The 19,874-nt window shown below is 41.9% G+C and overlaps 1 protein-coding gene across 4 annotated transcripts in view; it reads right to left on the bottom strand.

Moving 5' to 3' along the window:
- The window catches only part of LPIN2 (lipin 2), a 74,625-nt gene that overhangs the window by 33,862 nt on the left and 20,889 nt on the right, over positions 1 to 19,874 (bottom strand). For all 4 annotated transcript variants that reach the window (XM_061596277.1, XM_061596247.1, XM_061596266.1 and 1 more), the window contains exons 2-6: positions 18,274 to 18,474; positions 15,833 to 15,928; positions 11,477 to 11,772; positions 6,757 to 6,864; positions 4,751 to 4,874 (exon numbers count right to left, since the gene is read on the bottom strand). In XM_061596277.1, coding sequence (XP_061452261.1) covers positions 4,751 to 4,874; positions 6,757 to 6,864; positions 11,477 to 11,772; positions 15,833 to 15,928; positions 18,274 to 18,465 — 816 coding nt within the window. In that variant the 5' untranslated portion in view covers positions 18,466 to 18,474. The remainder of the gene's footprint in view (positions 1 to 4,750; positions 4,875 to 6,756; positions 6,865 to 11,476; positions 11,773 to 15,832; positions 15,929 to 18,273; positions 18,475 to 19,874) is intronic.

The following is a 19,874-nucleotide window of genomic DNA, read 5'->3' as shown; positions in this document are numbered from 1 at the left end:
CAGTAATGGCCACCAGCTTGGATGGCTTTAAAAGAAGATTAGACAAATTCATGGAGGACAGGGCTATCATTGGCTACTAGCCATGATGGCTGTGCTCTGCCACCCTAGTCAGATGCAGCATGCTTCTGAAAACCAGTTGCCAGAAGCCTCAGGAGGGGAGAGTGTTCTTGCACTCGGGTCCTGCTTGTGGGCTTCCCCCAGGCACCTGGTTGGCCACTGTGAGAACAGGATGCTGGACTAGATGGGCCACTGGCCTGATCCAGCAGGCTCTTCTTATGTTCTTATGATCATTTTCATTTTATTTTCCTCTCGCTTAGAGACTCGGGGTTCATGGAGCTAATAACGGCCATCAAGGCAGTCTGTCACACAAGAAAAAATGCATTTGCAGATGCCGCTGTGACCTGACCAGTTTCTGGGACAGAGGAGGAACACAAATACCCCATCCTCGAGAATTGTATCAGGAGCAGCAAACACCCCTGAGAAGTAGAAGGGATGGGCTTCACACATGGTGCACTGTGTCCAGGACTCTTGTGGCCTTAAAAAACCAGGTGTAGGCCATGATTTACCTAAATGCAGTGTATTAGAGACCATTTCGTCACTTCTGTCTACATTCAGAACATACCATATCTAACCCCAACTGATCTAATGCTATACTGAGCAAGAAAAGGCTGCTCTGATAAAGAGGCAGACTGCCCAGTATGGCACATTATGGAAAACAATTGCTCACATTATAAAAGAGTGCAGTGACAGCTCTCTACCTTTGAGAGGCTGATTGCAGCTGATTACTGAATGGGGAGGCTGGAACCCAGTAACTCTTCCTCCTGATGTGGAAGTGTCCAAATTGGCCTCATATGCAGTGGTTGACAACAGTGGCAATGTAGTGGAATGGTGAGTAGCAAGATGTTGCTGTGGAATAGCACAAGCCTTAAAACAGAATTGATGACTGTTGCTGAGTAGTAGGATGCACTTCATGCACCTAAGCTATTCTTCTAACAGTCGTATCCAATGGTTGTGATATCTCTTTTGGTAGTTGAGCTTTGGACAGTAAAGTAACCACTGGCAAATTAATTGACAGGGGTCAGGGTTAATGCATAAACTCTGGTTCTGGAAAGTAGTATTTATTTGCCAAAACCATTAATCTTTCAGTCTGAAGTGCTTCCCATTCAGTGTAAGTCTTTTACTTAGGAGCTGGACCAGAATCACCTTGTGATGAGTACTAGGTTCTTTTGGGACTCCTGCGCTTTGGATCAGTTGGTTTGTCAGGATGATCCAATGCTGTTAAACAGAACAAATGAGTAAGATGTTCATCCTTTAACAGTGTGTGAGATACTTTCTTTTCAATCTGTACCAGGAAATTACTTCCTTCCCCCCCCCTCAGTATCTGGCATCACCTGAGGATCGAGGGAATCAGTGTTCGTACCAGTATCTGGCTGTCTAGCAACCTGTGATATCACTCTGAACTCTGGGCCCCGGACCATTGGAATTGCATGCAAGTCTGGGAACTTAGCACCCTCTTCATCTGAAGAGGATTTGTGCCTATGATATGGCTTTGTCTGACTGTATGCCAGACCTATTTATTTATTTAATCAATCAGTTAGTCAGTCATCATCATCATCATCCATTTTTGCATGACTTGGCAGCAACAATTTGTGGATAACCAGGCTGATCAGCCTGTCTGTGGCTGGACTGAGAAACTACACACTATGAATTAAAAACTGCAGTGCACCCTATGTGCCACTGTATGGTGCTACTGAGTGCACTTGAGCAATGGTATCTCAGCAAATGAGAGATTTAACATCTTCCAGCCAGACTTCTCTTATTTGCTGCAAAAACAGATGTAGATCAGATAACCGCATGGACTGAGTGTCCTGCTTAGCTGATCTGAATGAAGGCAATTAGCACATATAGCCCCTGCATTTTCTTTGTGGAGACCACAGTTTTGTTTTCGTTTTTAATGAAGTGTCTTTGGGTATTGTCTGCACTGCGGTGGAAGCCCACAAATTAATCACTTGATGAAGATAACACTCATGAAGCAGGCTTACTACTTGCATTTCAGGTGGGTGCTGCACATCGTACTCCTTTGACAGGAGCTCTGCTGCATGCGTGTTTGCAGTTTGCCGAGCTAAACTAGTGTACTTCAACTGACCAGGGCATCTAGGCTATGCCTCCCTCATATAGCGTGTCTTCCTGGTCTCCAGGAACTCAGTTGCCCTTATAGTGGCCATTAGTTGCTGCCCAATCATTGCCCCGTGGACGTGGTGGACATCACACCCTCCAAGGGACTATCTAAGACTATTGAGGGAACACAGCAGGGTTACTCGGACCAAATAGTTAATTTACAATTCCATAGACATCAGGAGTTGATTTTACCATCCTTTATGGAAAAGCCTCAAGGTGGACTGATCTTCCACCTGTGAACCATCTATATCCTTCTCCAGAGAGACAACTGCATCATCATACACATTCTGTTGTGTCTCAATGGTTGGCTGCCAAACCTCTGTATCTTCAGCCTCTGTGCTCTACCTTTGGACATGTCATGTGGGTCTGGTGAAGCACTGTCACATATTCTCTGTTGCTCCTGCTGTTCATTAACAGTATTGTTTAGCTGACTCAAATGAGCACCATGGTGCAATGTACTGGCTGGTAAGTGATTATTCACTGATGCAGGGTACGATTGTGTAACTTGCTGCGTTTGTGCAGGTGCTACTTGAAAAGACTGGCAAAATGCATCTACTGCTGCAGAAATGCCATCCATCAGGACTCTTGATTTAATGCAGCAGGACTTAAATGGAAAGATTCCACCTGCTGAATTTCCTGATTAATCCTGGAGATGGCAGCAGAGACCAAATTAACTGTCTGTGTTGAATTTTTATGCCTGCTGTTTGTCTTTGCTGAATCTGTATGCTATTGTTGCCGATGACACTGACCAGAGGTGGAAGCATTACACAAAGGCACAGTATCTAAACAGGTCTGTGGAAGTTCAGACTGCTGGGTGTTAAACCCAGATAATTCTTCTTCCTCCTCTGAATTTGAGCAGAAAAGGCCAAAGGATCAGGAGCCCTTTCATCCTCAGAGAGCATCACATCATTTGTTGCCACCCACTGCTGGCTTTGCTATCCCACGTAAGCTGCTCTTCTGCACTATAAAAATGTTGTTGGTAAAACTGTGTTTTATTTTTCCCCTTAGTTTGGGCAGCATTTCCCCTCCCTGATTGCTCTGCTACCACATTGCTTGCAGGGTTTGTAATGCTTTTGTGCATGTCTCTGGCCACTCTCTGTGCAACTGCAAGAGTTCACAGGCCTGTGGAGCTGTTTTCTGTTGCCCAAAATGGCAGCAACTCTAATAATGTTGTTGGTAAAACTGTTTTTATATTTCTCTTTATTTTTGGCAGCAAGTTTCCTCCCTGACTGCTCTGCTACCACATCACTTGCAGCGTTTAAAATGCTTTGCTGTTGATTACTGGCCTCTCTCTGTGCTACTGCAAGAATGAGTGACGTTGATTGCTGTCGGCCAAAATGGCAACTGCCTCCATGTGCGCTGCAGCGGCTTGTCTTTTTAACCATCTTTTTTTTTCTGCGTGGACTGTAGGCGCTACCACACCAACCGCTCCTGCCTCTTTCTGTACTCATTTTATTTTTTTGAACGCTCTGATGAACTTTTGGTGTGCTCTTTAGGCATTTCATTCCTAGCAGGTTTTTTGTTTCCCCAGGAAAGTCTTCTCTGTGACAGTTGAATCAATGCACAGACTTCATTAGATAAAACAAAATTAATTTGAACACCTCAGCTAATCATCTAGGTAATTAATTCAGGGTATCAAATGCTTAGGGCAATCAATTTAACATTATAATTAACTGACTAATGGACATAACAGACACTTAACAGTCACTCAGACACGCACACAATTCATTTGGAAAAAACTATAAACAACATTAAAACACAAACCACTCAGAAAGGAATTCAGACACAACAAATCAAAAACAGTAGGGAAAGATTTGGGATTCTAAGGAAGGATATAAGCCAGCCAGACTGAAGAGCAAGGCGAAAACAGTAGTGCTCCAGCCAGGCAGGAAAACGAACTGTCACTCCGTGGGAGGGGCTAAGGTGAGAGAACTTTGGAGTGTTAACTCTTTCCTGCCTCAAGCAACAGGAGAGGAAGACAATACCCACTTGGCGGTGTCCTGGTGCCCCCAGAGAAACACCTTTCTGGTGAGTAAAACAGTTCCTTATTCATTCAAACTCATTTAAACTCAGGAGAGAAAGATAATACCCACTTGGGGGTGTCCTGGTGCCCACTGAAGAAAACTTCATTGTTTCAAGCCTTAGGCACCACAATATACTTCTAAGGCATAAAAACAAAAGAAAGGATTAATCTGGAATGCAAGCTATCATCAGTTGTGATATGAAGTCTACAGCAGTCTCATTCAACACTAGCTGCCTATCAAATATACATACACCACTAAGTTTTTACATTTTATCACCAACAGTTAAGACTGCAAAGGCACAGAATTCTGCAACAGGAGTTATATAAAATACTTCTTTGCTCAATCGCAGCCATGTAGATTACTAAAACCAAGGCATACAAAATTTACTGTGCTGGAAAGCATACCTGATTTTAGAAAAGGACCAACAATGACCTACAAGAGGGAGCGACCTTCATGTTATTGGAATAGTATCCACAATTGTACTACTTTTTAACTTAAGATGAAAACATTTCATGGCATTATGAGAACTTTCTACAAAACCTTGGTACCTTGGTAGATTCTGGAAACCCTCCCCATGTCCATTCCATGTGAGACTCTGCTCTGAGTAAGCTCTCTGTAGGCTTAACTTCGAGTTCTGAATCACTTTTAGGACAAGTTGGTTGGTTAAATGGACTGTCAAAATAAAAACAAAGTTGTTGTGTTTTATGGCATGAGTTGCATAAATCTTTTCAAGGATTGTTTTCTCTATTTAACAGAGCTTTATATTCAGCAGTAGGACAGAAAGCCAAGTTGGATTTTCAGACTGTGAGGCAGTGGGAGATGAAAACTAAAAATCACAATAAAGAAGTGAAACACTGACCATTCTACGCAGATTTATGTTTTAAATATTTTCAACATAACTCCTCTCACAAAGCAAACCTCACATTCAAAATAATTTTAGTTGCACATTCTCTTAACAAAATGCTCTTATTTTGCAGGCTTTAAAGAAAAATGGTAGAGTACATTCAATTTAAGGCAAGTATGTAGCAACATAAGCACATCCTGGAAAGCTTGGACTCCCAATCAAAGCATGGTAGATGAGTAGTAATTCAAGTATATCGGCTAAGACATGGGTTCTCAACAAGGGGGAATTCCCCCCGGGGGGGAATTTTAGGGTTCCAGGGGGGGAATTGGGACCACTATTCAGCAAAGTGTGATGTCCTGTAGATTATGTACAATCTGTAAAATTGTAGTTTGTTTTTAATTTAATCTGCAACATTCAATAAAGTTTATTGAATGTCACAGATTAAAATCAATTCTTGAACATGCAGCATTATTTTCATTTGCAAAATTAAATTATTATTTAAAGACCAGAAAGTGCTCCAAGAAATTCTGTTATAATATAAACTAAGAAATTTTTCTCTCACGAAAAACACCACCGTCACTCGCGAAACGTCAACACGCTATGAAAGACTATCTTGGGAAGGGGGGAATTATATTCTGAACAATGGTGAAAGGGGGGAATGGAGCAAAAAAGGTTGAGAACCACTGGACTAAGACTTCCAAAACCAAGTTGCATCTCTATAATAGCAAGTATCCTATTTTCTTGAAAGGAAGTAGTCTTCAGGACATACATTCCAATCAAGGAGATAAGAGGACAGGAACAAAATTTCACTGATTTCTCCAGTGTGATGACAGATCTGCACCCTAATTTCTATTGCTATTTTACCCCTTCCCCATATAGTTTGCTCTGTGGGTTACATAGCAAAGGAACCCTAGCTCTCAGCCAATTTAAAGAAAAGTGCCAAACGTTCCAGACATTGTTAAGGCACCTGCACTACCTAAACATTTCTACTATCAGAGGTTGGACCAAGGAAAGCTCAAGTTATTTGCCAGGGAGCACCATCCATAGACCAATGGCAAGCCACAGAAGTACTACCCAGGTGTAAATGGTCAAATGTTCTCCTTTTTGTAATGTTTGTGTCAGAACAGCTTTATGAGATGCATTAACCTCTAATACAGGGGTAGACAAGTCTGAGTCAAGGGTCACTTTCCAATGGAAGAAAGTGTGTGTGTGTGTGTGCGGGGGGAGTGCTTATCAGCAGTGCCTGGGGCCAGAACAAGTAAAATAACTCTTTTCACACTTCCTTTCTCTTCACTCTCTCTCACTCTCTCTCACACACACAGCTTCCATCAACCACCTGTTTTCTCTCCCCAATTCTATTCCCCGCTCTCTCTCCCTCCCACCCACACATAAAAATCTTCCCCTTCCCTGCCAGTCAGTCTTCCTCTGGGATGTCCAACTGCCACTAGAGTGCTCCAGTCCTGCCTTCCTCCCTCCTCAATTTGCTACAGATCTTGAGCCTGGAAAAATCCACAGATGGAAAGGAGGATGCCCAGCTCTTCTTTTTCTCCACTCTGTATCTGATTTTCAGCATTTGTGGTAGCAGGGGAGCAGACATTCCAGAGAGCATAGGGAACACTTCAGAGAGTCGCATGTGGGCCAGAGGTTGTCCCCATGTCCTCTAATACCATCTTCGTTATGTGAAAAGAGTGGCACATGAAAGTAACCTACTTCTCCAAAGGAGACCAGTCCCCATCTGATAAAGGATAATGGTCCTTTGAATGGTAAATCAATGATTCTTTATACTCTTCATCCTTTGGGGGAGAATCTGATGGGCTCCTGTAAAGAGAAGAGTCGATATATTAAAAAGGGCTTACAAAAACAATAATGATATATTTTAACTGACAGTCCCATGCAAACTGAAGAAAAGCTGATAGATCCCATCAGCAAACAGGGTCTGTATTCTGTACTGAGCAAGGCCTGGAGAGTCAGAAATATTGGTCTGCCCACCGATTTCCATCCATGGAAGCAGAAACACAGCCTAGGGGCTCTTCAGCTCCCTTTCTCCTGGTGTAAACAGCAACAGAGGCTTTGGCAGAACATTCATTGAGCATCTCAGCTGTTCACTATCATATGCATGCTTGGAATGGTTAAAGAGCCTCTGTCCCTTGGAAGAAAGGGGCTGAGAAAGGTAATAGTGTGTGTAGAGGGATTTTGATACAGGTTAGATGGAATGCCTTGAGAACCCACTCTGGTCTCCACTTACCTGTCCGTATAACAGAGTATGCTGCCTTTGAGAGTCTCATCCTCCTTGATAACCTATTTTGTTTGTATGTGTGCGTGCACACACAAGAATACATCCAATACTTACTCAGAAAAAACTACACAAATGTTTAATCCCTTATAAATGAGGAAGCTTTCAGCTACTACAATACATGAGATACATTCCCATTTAGAAATGTCTGGTTAAAGTGTTCTAAAAAGTAACCCTTCACAACATTCCATAAGTATTTACACAACTGTGATGGGCCACAGGTCCTTTTCCAGCACCTTCCCCTTTAAATATATCGTGATACATATATCGTGATAAATATATCGTTACCAAGCAGATGTGGATATGGCCTAGAGGCACCACCTGCGTTAGAAGGAGCTGGGTGGGGCCCTCTCAGTCATCTGGCTGACAGAAGGGAAGGAGGACAGCTGCAAGGTCTTGGCCATACTGAAGGCTGGGGAAACCTGGATGATTGATTGATTGACTGACTGACTGATTGATTGAGAGTCCGTCCGTCCGTCCGTCCATCCATCACCCACCCACTATCTACCTATCTATCTCCCACTATCTATCTATGCTCCCAGCAGGAGCCCAGGGTGGCAAACAAAAGCACTAAAAACTTTAAAACATCATAAAAACAATCTTTAATACACATTAAAACAAAACAGTTTTAAAGTTTCTTTTAAAAAAGCTTTCAAAACATCTTCTAAAATTAAAAATATTTTAAAAAGAAGATTTAAAGACATATTAAAAAGCAATTCCAATGCAGACACAGACTAGGATAGGTCTCAACTTAAAGGGCTTGTTGAAAGAGGAAGGTCTTCAATAGGCGCCGAAAACATAACAGAGATGGCCCCTGTCTAATATTTAAGGGGAGGGATTCCACACAAACCTATGTTGTGCAGGACGGACTTCTTGATAAGATGGTATCTGTCTAGTGACAAAGATGGATCCAGGAGTACCCCCAGACTACGGACCTGCTCTTTCAGAGGGAGTACGACCCCAACCAAAGCAGGCAACTGACCAATTATCCAAACTCGGGAACCACCAACCCGCAGTGCCTCTGTCTTGTTAGGAGGATTCAGACTCAGTTTATTGGCCCTCATCCAGCCCACCACCGAGTCCAGGCAGCAGTCCAAGGCTTGCACAGCCTCTCCTGATTCAGATGGTACAGAGAAATACAGCTGGGTATCGTCAACATACTGCTGACACCTCACCTCAAATCTCCTGATGATCGCTCCCAAGGGCTTCATATAGATGTTAAACAGCATGGGGGACAAGATGGGACCCTGTGGCACCTCACAGCACAACTTCCAGGGGACTGAAAGACAGTCACCCAATGCTAATCTCTGAGAACAACCTTGCAGATAGGATCAGAACCACTGTAAAACTGTGCCTCATACCCATCTCACCAAGTCAGCCCAGAAGGATATCATGGACAATGGTATCAAAAGCTGCTGAGAGATCAAGTAAGAATAACAGGGTCACACTCCCCCTGCCCTTCTCCTGATAAATGTCATCCATCAGAATGACCAAGGTCAATTCAGTGCCATAACCAGGCCTGAACCCAGACTTGGATGGGTCAAGATAATCTGTTTCATCCAAGAGTACTTGCAATTGCTGTGCCAGAACCCTCTCAATCACCTTCCCTAAGAAGGGGGTATTTGCAACCAGTCGTAGTTGTCACAAACCAATGGGTTCAAGGTGGGCTTTTTCAGGAGTGATCGGATCACTGCCTCTTTCAAGGCAGCTGGAACCTTCAGGCTATGGTCTGAAGGCACATAAGGCCAGCTCCCTGCTGAAGCTAAGCAGGGCCAGGTCTGGTTAGTGCCTGGATGGGAGACTGCCTGGGAACCATATGTAAGCCGCCTTGGGTTTCTATCATGAAAAGAAAGGTGGGGTATAAATGTAATAAATAAATAAATAAACCACTCCCTCCTGCAATGATGCATTGACCACACCCTAGATCCACTCAGTCAAACCCCCTCGACAAGCTTTAATAAGCCAAGAAGGGCAAGGGTCAAGAGGACACATTGCTGGCCACATCAATGCAAGCAAGGATGATATTTTGAGGATGCGATGGTGGCAGAGAAGTGGGCCTTCTTTTCCGCCCTCACCACTGCACAGTAGGCAAAGTTATGTTTTACTCATGCCCAGTCAGCTTCACAGCATGTCTTTTGCCACTTGCACTCTAGCCATCATCCAGTCTGTTTCATTGCCCTTAGCTCACTCGTGTACCAAGTGCAAACTGGGCTCCACAATGCCGGAGAGGGCGCTCGGGGGCTATCGTGTCAAGAGCCAGATGCACCTCGATGCTTCAACAGGGTCACCTGCTTTATCTACTGGGAACTCCCCCAGGGCATTCAGGAATCCTGTGGATTCCATTAGGCTTCAGGGGTGGACCTTCTTAATCTGTCCACCACCTCTGCAGGGAAGGATTGGAGTCATAAGTCTAAACTTCACTAGGAAGTGGTCTGACCATGACAATGGGGTGACATCCACCACCACCCCCATCTTCAGACCACCCCTTCCTCCATCTGGAGCAAAAACCAAGTTGAGGGTGTGCCCTGCCCTATGTGTTGGGCCAGTGACAACTTGAGACAGCCCCATGGTCACCATGGAGGCCATGAAGTCCCAAGTCGGAACACTAGAAGCAGCCTCAGCACGGAGATTGAAATTGCCCAGCACTATTGTTCTGGGCTCCTCCAACACCACAGCCGAGATGGCCTCCGCCAGCTGGGCAGCAGGGTGGGCGGTACACAAGCAACAACCCTAGTTTCCTGTCTCCTTGGCCCAACACCAGGTGCAGGCCCTCACAGCCAGCTCCAAGACAGAGTGGTTTCCTGGTGACAGAGATGGAAGTTCTGTAGACCACAGCAACTTCTCCCCCCGTCCCTGCAGCCTGTGCTGGTGTTGCACTGAGTATCCAGGTGGGCAAAGCTGGGTCAGATCAACTCCTCCCAGCTCACCCATGCAGATCTCAGTAATGCACACCAAATCGGCACCTTCATGCATGATCATATCATGGATGAGTATGGTCTTATTGTATACCGATCTGGCGTTAAACAACAACACACACAGGCCAGTGGGCACAGCAGATGAGCAATGAGGAACCCATCCATGAGAGGAGTGGCAGCAAGGCGCAGATAGCCTTGCCTTCGTCTTCTATGGTAATTCACCAGCTCCCCATGGCTATATTTTCCTCTACCCATGATCACTGAAATTGGGGTGGCATCACCCATGTTCCTCCGTACTAAGACTCCTCCTAAATACCTGATATGGACCCAACAAGAGCCCACCAACAAAACCTGTCTGAGCCAATTATCCCAGTAGGCCTCTGCGAGAATTGGAAACGGTCATACCCATTATAAAAATTTCAGAAAGGCCTCAGAGAGGGGAAAGGGGGGTAGTGAAGGCCAGAGGAGAGGCTGGAGTAACTATAAGAGAGAGTACTAAAAGAAGAGGGCTTGACCCTTGCTTCCCAGCCAAGGGTCATCTGTGGACTCCTTCCCTAAACCTCATTGGGTGGGCCCACAAAAGGAATAGCAGCCTTTCAGGTTGGCTCAGCCCCGTTCCTCCACAGGAAAACCTTGGCATCTTAGCCTTCAGCCTGCAATGGGCAACAACACAGCGGCCTGGCACCCAGAAGGACTGAACTTACAGGCAAAAGTAATCGGGGTCCTGGTGGAGGCTGGCCTATGAAGTAACAGACCTGAAATAAAAAAAACCTTGGAACAGACCAGTTGTGAATCTGTGCCTTCTTTGACACCTTAGTCAGCTGTGGGACCCTCAGAGATATGGAACATTCCTCTTTTGATGAGTCCTTTCCCTGGGAGTACCGCACAGTAATGCTAACAATTTGGATACACGTTCAAAGTTATTATTTATGGCAGATTTTTATGTTGCTTTTTTGACTTTAAAAGTAATAACATGAATGGATATTTATGATATCATTTATGATATCATCAGACTATCCTTGACTAAAACATTCCGTTGAGATATCAACATAATTACTAATGTATACCATCATTCAGTCTATTATCTGCTTTTGTGATTTATTGGTACAGATAAGATGATGATCATAAGTTATTATGTATGCCAAGTCTGAACTTCCAAATATTAATTAGTTCAACATTTAAACTGAGTTTAGCCAAATAAGAAAGTTCTTAAAACATTTACCTCAGAGACTGAATACTTCTCTCATCATCTGAGCTTATTTCCATTTCAAAAACTTCTTCATTTCCAGGAGCAGAGATTTGATCTTCCTTCTTGGCATCTTGTTTACACTTTCTTTTCCTCCGCTTTTTCTTCTTCACTGACCCAGAGGGGAAAAAAGGCTCTGCTTCCACAATCTGTGGTATTTCTGAGCGTGTCCTTTCATTTTCACCTGACTTCAGCAAGTGATCATCAGGATCTTTGAAGAACTGGTCTTCTGTGGGTATTGGAGACGTTGCAAGATGTGCAGGAACTCTTTCCTAAAAAAATGATTTGGGCAAGAGTGACACCTGCATTATGCATGCATAACCAAAACATTGCAATATTTGGTAAATTGAAATTATAATGAAAACTGAAAGGTTTGTAATAATGCTGGGAAAAACAGAAGGGGGTAGAAAAAGAGGAAGGCCAAACAAGAGATGGCTTGATTCCATAAAGGAAGCCACAGACCTGAACTTACAAGATCTAAACAGGGTGGTTTATAACAGATGCTATTGGAGGTCGCTGATTCATAGGGTCACCATAAGTTGAAATTAACTTGAAGGCACCTAACAACAATAACACAAGACAGACAACAGAAAGTACTCCACATAGTGCAGCTAAACTATGGAATTTGGTCCCACAAGAGGCAGCAATGGCTGCCAACTTGGATGGCTTTAAAAAAGGTTTAGACAAATTCATGGAGGATAAGGCTATACATGGCTCCTAACCATGTTGGTTATGTCCTACCTTCACTGTCAGAGGCAGTATGCTTCTGAATGCCAGTTGCTGGAAACCACAGGATGGGAGAGTACTCTTGTGCTCGGTTCCTGCTTGTGGGCTTTCCACAGGCATCCGACCGTCCACTGTGAGAACAAGATGCTGGACGAGATCTGCCACTGGCCTGATCCAGCAGGCTCTTCCTGTGTTCTTAATGTAATTACACTGAATGTTCACATTCACATGTGAAAGCTGACAATTCCAGATACATTTTGTGGTGTTCAGAAACTGAAAAGCTACACGTAGGACTGTTTCCTGTCACTTAAATGTGATCGCCAGCATTCACTCATATGTGTTCAAAAAGTTAGGAAAATGCTGGAAGACAGAAAATGTTCCTCTTCTAAGACACACTTGTTTTAAAGAATAATGACACTCAGAAGCATGTCTCTGAGTTTCTGGTTAGACTCTACAAAGTATTTGCATTAAGTCCGCCAATTTTCCTCATTGGTTTGCTGTGGCTGGAGTAGAACGGAATCAGTGTTTACACCTGCAGTTTAAAAGGACATCTTAGAGCAAGTTAACTTTCTAAGCTTATGCCAGACTCATTAAGAGATGTGTTTATTGAATTATGCTTTCAAGTTATGCCAACACTGGTTTTAGATGGGTTATGAGAAAGTGCCATCAGAACAAAGGGTCTCTCTCTCTCTCTCTCTCTCTCTCTCTCTCTCTCTCTCTCTCTCTCTCTCTCTCTCTGTGAGTGTGTGAGTGAGTGAGTGAGTGACAGAGAGAGAGAGAGAGAGAGAGAGAGAGAGAGAGAGAGAGAGACTAAAACAAGTGGAGGTTTCAGTACATTATATCTTAATCTGCCCTCTGTACACGGTTCCTAGAGAAAGATTTTTGACTTGGGAGAGGATGGATACTTCTGCAGATACCGTTTATTTTCTTCTGAGTGATACTAATGCCTTTGTTAACACTCAAGGTGGCCTTTTGCCTTAGCAGCAAAAAAGATCAGAAAAAGAGAGCTTGATATAGTGGTTGTAAACAGAGACCTAATTTGTAATTAAGACTTTTTTTATTTGCAAATTTAACAAAGAGAAAAAATAAAAAGATTAAAATAATAATAAAAGAAAAAAGCAAAATAATCCATCAGTTCACATGATAGATACCATAACCATTAGTACATCCATCTTAAGTTAAACATACAAGTTAGTATAAGCCGTCCAGATGTTCAAATAGGTGAATTGATCTCTATATAAAATATGTTCAAATGTAACCAGGGCAATGAGGTCCTCAGTCCATTGCATGATAGACGGTGGGTATTTATCCTTCCAAGCTCAAGTCTCTTAGTGAACATAAAGGCTCACAAAATGACTGTTTATTTTATATTTCTGTAATCCATTATTTTGTATTATTGTACTTATTTGTCATGGCCTTTGACTACAACAATAAAATAAAATGTGTTTGAGATTGTCATAGCATTCATAAAGTTTTGGAAATTTGTTTGCTATGTTAGGGATCATCATGAGGTGCACTCCCATCATGATGAACCATAGACCATTGACGTCCAAACAGTGTAGCCCACTATAATCTGCCACCCTCATTTGTGCAAGCAAAAAACAAAGATTTACCAGCTTTGTGTCCCACTGCTACAGCTACATTTTCCCCTCTCAAAGAGACAATCTCTTTTCAAATAGAGAAGCCTTTCCCAACTAGTGGGCCACCAGATGTTGTTGGACCACAACTCCCATCAGCCTCAGCCAGCATTGCCAATGGTCAAGAAAGATGGGAATTGTGGTGCAACAACATCTGGTGGCCCACTAGTTGGGAAACGCTGGCCTAGGAAAATGAAAATGACAAAGGACTGCCTTCGTCAATTCCGGCTTATGGCAACCCTATGAATAGGGTTTTCATGGTAAGCGTTATTCAGAGGTGATTTACCATTGCCTTCCTCTGAGGCTGAGAGGCAGTAACTGGCCCAAGGTCACCCAGTGAGCTTCATGGCTGTGTGGGGATTCGAACCCTGGTCTCCCAGGTCATAGTCCAACAGAAGTGGGAGGGGAAAAAGAGAGAAAGAAAAAAATACACACACAAAGAAAGTGACCCCAAGGCAATCATGGTTCTTTGACTCACCTATTACTCTGGATTGAGTGATATTTGTGTTTCTGTGTACATATATATATATATATATATATATATATACACACACATATATATCCTTTGAAAGCATTCAGAGTTTCTGAACTAGATAAACACTTATGCACTGAGAATGGGCTAAGATAAATATTTCAGCAAAATAAAACTTTAAAAAGCTAAGCCTTTTATAAAAAAAACTCAGACAAAAAGGTTGTTAAGAAGCAACATGGACAAACAGAGGGAAAATAATATAAATTCAAAGACAGGTAGGGACACCCACCCTTTAGAGTGAACAGTGCAGTTTCTATGACCACCATGAATTTGTGATGATACATGAATTCTGACTCAATGAAGAGCAAACAACAAAGTAATTAGTGATGATTGCATTAAGTTAATAAGTTGGACAAAGTGAAATAAAGTGGGATTTAACACACTTTCAAACTCAGTTCAAAGTGCTGGTACTTACTTTTAAAGCCCTAAACAGATTGGGACCTAGGAAGATTAAGGGTAATGTCTACATTTGTATTAACCTGTAATCATCTATGGTCATCTGCTGAATAGCAAATAATAGATATCCTTCCCTGTCTGAAGTGAAACATGAACAAGACTTTATCAGCTGTGGCACCCAATTATGGAATGCCCTCTACTAGGAGGCTCCACCACTGCTCCTTTTTTAGGCATCAGGCAAACATTTCTTTATTCACTCAGGCTTTTAAAGTACTTTAAAATATTGTTGAGTACTTGTATCTGGTGGTTTCATATATATGTATTTGTATTTTTTTAACCTTATAAACTGACAAGGAGAACAAAACACTTTAAATAAAACAAACAATACAAGCAGATTTCTTGCTTTTGGTATCTCGGCATCAGTGATTTGCCATTCTAATAACATGTAGATCAAGTTGATATATGCCATATAATAATATTATATCCTGAATAATATATACAGACCCAAATGTATCCATGCAAAATATGAAGTAATTCTGTAGGCTAGAAGTACTAGAAGAAACCATTAAAATGCAAGTTTTATCTCAAGTTTTATCAAGGTTTATTCTAAATTCCCACACACAGCTGTAGAAGCTGCTAATACAGCCCCTTCACCCAAATATTAATGAGAATCTCCCATCCAAACTTTTTCTGATAAAGAAAGAAGCGGGGGGGGGGAGAAATAAAGGCAAAAAGGGGAGAGGGAGAAAGAAAAGAGAAATGAGAAAGACACGGAAGAAAATAGGAAAAACTAAGGGGATTTGCAAAGAAAGGGAAGTAAGGAAATGTGTTAAGGTAATTCAAGGTTATAAAGACTGAAAGGAAAAAGTATTCATCTTCTTTTTTTCCTCATCTTTATTAAGGAAAAAAACCCTAGCTCCTAAACTCCATATGCTCAGCTACAGAAAAGCTTACTTCCCAATACACAGTTTCTTCCCTACTGCACAAAGTATGTCCAGCTGAATGTCAGAATAAACATGAATTTTAAATTATGCTACTTACAAATTTTTCTTCTGTTTCCTGCACAAAGAAAGCTTCTCCATTATCACCTAGTTTCATATGAAGATCAACTGCTTCTCCATTAATGTCAATATCAATCTGTGAATAATACAATAGCCTTTTAGCATTTGAAATAAAAATACATGCAAAAATTGAACTACATTTTGCCTGTTTACAGTATACCATTCACCCCTCCAATCTTTGAGCCAAAATGATGAAAGAATGATCAATACACTCTTTAGCACTTCTCTGCCTACCCTCCCCCTGAGAATGATCAAAGCATGCATGACCCAATTCTATAGAGCCACACGACATGGTGACTGTTTCATCTGAACTTAGTTAAGTGGAGGAAGGTGGCAATACCACCAGTATAATCCAATACAGGTCAGAGAGACTGAGAAAGGCAGGAAGGCGCAACTGTAGCATTTCCTTCATCAAAGCTGGAAGATTGGGGAGAAAGGATCAGGCTGTATCACACCCCATATGAACCACTGAGACAGGCCAAGAAAGAATGAACGTAACAAGAGCCCTGCTGTATCAGATCAAAGATCTATCTAGCATCCAGTTCTCACAATGGCCAAACAGATGCCTATGGAAAGTCCGTAAGTAGGACAGGAGTACAAAAGCACTCTCCCCACTTGTGCTCCCCAGCAACTGATATTCAGAGGCATAATATCTCAGATAGTGGAGCTGGTACACAGCCATCATTTCTATCATCATACGCATGATACACATCATGTATATCAATAGTCATTGATAGCCTTGTCCTCCACAAACTTGTCAAGCCTATTTTAAAGCAATCCAAATTTGCGTCCATTATTTTTTTATGTATTTAGAAGCTGGTTGGCCAAGTTTCAATCTAATTGCCAAGAGTCAAATATGGTCTGTGGATAGGCAGTCACCTACTGCTAATTTAGTGATGAAGTACTCATTCCTTGTCACCTTCCTGTGTAGATTATCTTAAGCAACAATACTGACTCATTGTTCATTTCACTATGGTTCCTAAACATGCTAAGGGGGTCCATTCATTTACTTATGTCTGAACAAAGAGCAGCTAACCAGGAAAGCAGTGGGATCATTGTCTACTCAGTAAATGGTCTCCATAAAAAAGAGCAATTCCATGCTAGAGATGGTTAAGAAACAAGCAGAAAATAAAACTGCTGGTATCATAATGTCCTTGTGTAAACATATGGTGTGGCCACACTTGCAATACTGTGTACAATTCTAGTTTTCTCATCTCGGAAAGGATGTTCTACAGCTGGAAGATATGTAGAAAGGGGCAACTCAAATTAACAGGGGGTTGGAGCACTTTCTTACAACTAAAGGCAAATATGTGAAGCTTTTTAGTTTAGAAGGCAAAGAAGGAACGTGGGAGAGAGGCTTGTAAAATTGTGCATAGTGTCGAGAAGTGGACAGATTTTTTCCCCTCCTTCTCTACTAGAACTTTAATCATAAAGGAGTCATTAGTTTCCCAATGAAATTCAGTAATGAGAGATTCCGACAGACAAAACAAAGTATGAATACCTCTTCTCACAATACAAATTAATGTATGGACTTTGCTGTCACACTTAGTGATGGCCACTAGAAGAACATTTAAGATGTCTTTAGAGGTGGACTGTACATGCTTATGAAGAGTAGGTCTGTCAATGGTTCCTATGTTCCCATACTTAACCTCACAAACTGTCCTAGCTGCTGCTCATAAAACCAACCCTATGTGGCAACATTTTAAACACATTTCCTCTACAGCAGAAGTTCCCAAACTGTGGATTAGTGGTCCACAAGCTTCATTCAGATGGTCTGTGGCAACTCTGCATTAAACTTTCATATTGATTTTTAATTGTATTCGTATTGCTTCTTTTATTGTATGTTATCGTATTAGAATTTGAATTCTATGAAATTCAAATTGTAATGCAATACAACACGATAAAAGAAATGGAAAATGCCATTGAAAATATAATTAAAAATCACAGTATTTAGCATAGTGCATTACAATTGCTACAACAGGCAGAAAAATCATTAAGTGGTCTGCCAAGATCCTCAGCAATTTTCAAGTGGTCCACGGGGGAAAAAGTTTGGGAACCACTGCTCTATAAGTTAAAAAAAAGGAAAACATGCAAAATCTATAGAGTGCAACAAAGAGATACAAGTCCTGGTTGTACAAATGAAACAACGATATTAATACTCTATTTAGTGATATATTAAAATGGCTTAGTCGTCAGATCTGCACCATTGTTCAGGAAATATATGGAGCAATATCAGTTGGAAATTTGATTTAAATCAAATCACCCTGTGTCAAATCTCAAAAATCAGCAACCCAAGCTTCAGTATTTTTTCCAGCAATTCCTTATGGATGTACCCATTTAAAGTGGATTTTTCTTTCAAAAATATTTATACAATACTGCAGAATATTCCTACTATAAGTCCCCATCATTCACGGTACTCACCACTTTCTCCTTGGAACGCAAGACACCAAGCTTTCCAAATCGGACATGGAATGGTGAGCACAAATATGTACCATCTTGTTGCCGAACTACAATTACGTCAATGCATCCTGAAAGCGTAGCTTGATTAATTCCTTTGTACAGTTCCTTAACAGTAACCAGAACCTGTCCTGCAAGCTGTCCCACATAATTCATACTTTAAGCCTGCAAAGAAAAAGTTACTTCAAATTTAGACAAAGAGTAAAAGTTGGCTCATAAGAAAAAATCCAAAATCCTCCAAACAAACCATCAGCAGTATGCCAAGAACAAACATTGGCTTCCATTTGTGGTTTGTTCAGAAAGAAACAGTCACAGCAAGTCAGGCTCTGGCTTCATTTAGGTTTGTCTCCTCCCCCATGTGGCACAGTCAGAAATGGAGGAGAGGCAAAGTGCTTGCCCACATTAATCCATAACGGATTTTAAACTATGGTTTAATTTTGCATGTGAACCAGTGGGATCAACAGTGCAGTTTTGTTTATTCAAAAGTTAAAAAAAAATCCTAGGGCGCCAAATATCAAACATAATCTAAATGATAGTCTTACCCCTTATATACCCAGTCGATCACTGCAATCTGCAAGTGAGGGCCTCCTGCAAATACTATCTCATCAGGAAGTCCATTCTGCACAACATAGGAAGTGAACCTTTAGTGTTGTGGCACCTACTCTTTTGAATTCACTTCCCTTAAATATTAGACAGGTGGCATCTTTGTCGTCTCTTCAGTGCCTACTGACGACGTTCCTTTCTCAACAAGCCTTTTAAGTAGAGATCTTATCCCAGTCTGCATCTCAGGCTGGAATTGTTTTTAAGATGTTTTATAGATGTTTTTAGTGTTGCTTGTTTGCTGCCCTGGGCTCCTTCTGGGAGGAAGGGCAGGATATAAATTTAGTAAATAAATGTAATCAATACACTCATTAAACAAAGTAGGCCTGATCTAGCCACTGGGGACCATGCACTGAGGTCAAGAGTCAGAAGATGTTTTGCACACATCAGCAACAGAATTCTGCTCTTAATGCCCTCACATGGAGTCTTCACAGCTGTGCTAGGTGCTCATTTCCACATTACATTTCCACAGCAAAGGTGACTCCCGCCAAAGAATCAGCCTGGGCAGACACTCGTTTACATAGATTACACTTTCTTGAAGTAGGCAGTGGGCTTGCCAAGGCCAGGTTGTAGTGGGATCAACTGGAGAGGGCAGTGGGGATCCTAGGCTGAAGTGTTGGTCCAACAGCCCTTACCAAATGGCTGCAACATTTTTAAACTCTATCTGTTGGCTACATAATCAGGTCCCAATAATTGGGTGTTAGAACAAATTAAACCAGAACTGTCACTAGAAGCCAAAATGATGAAAGTGAGGGTATCATACTTTGGACACATCATGAGAAGACATGCTTCACTAGAAAAGACAATCATGCTGGGAAAAACAGAAGGGAGTAGAAAAAGAGGAAGGCCAAACAAGAGATGGATTGATTCCATAAAGGAAGCCACAGACCCGAATTTACAAGATCTGAACAGGGCGGTTCACGACAGATGCTCATGGAGGTCACTGTTCATAGGGTCGCCATAAG

This window comes from Rhineura floridana, chromosome 1 (assembly GCF_030035675.1).
Source record: "Rhineura floridana isolate rRhiFlo1 chromosome 1, rRhiFlo1.hap2, whole genome shotgun sequence".
NCBI lineage: Eukaryota > Metazoa > Chordata > Lepidosauria > Squamata > Rhineuridae > Rhineura > Rhineura floridana.
This window is presented reverse-complemented; position numbering and strand designations above follow the sequence as displayed.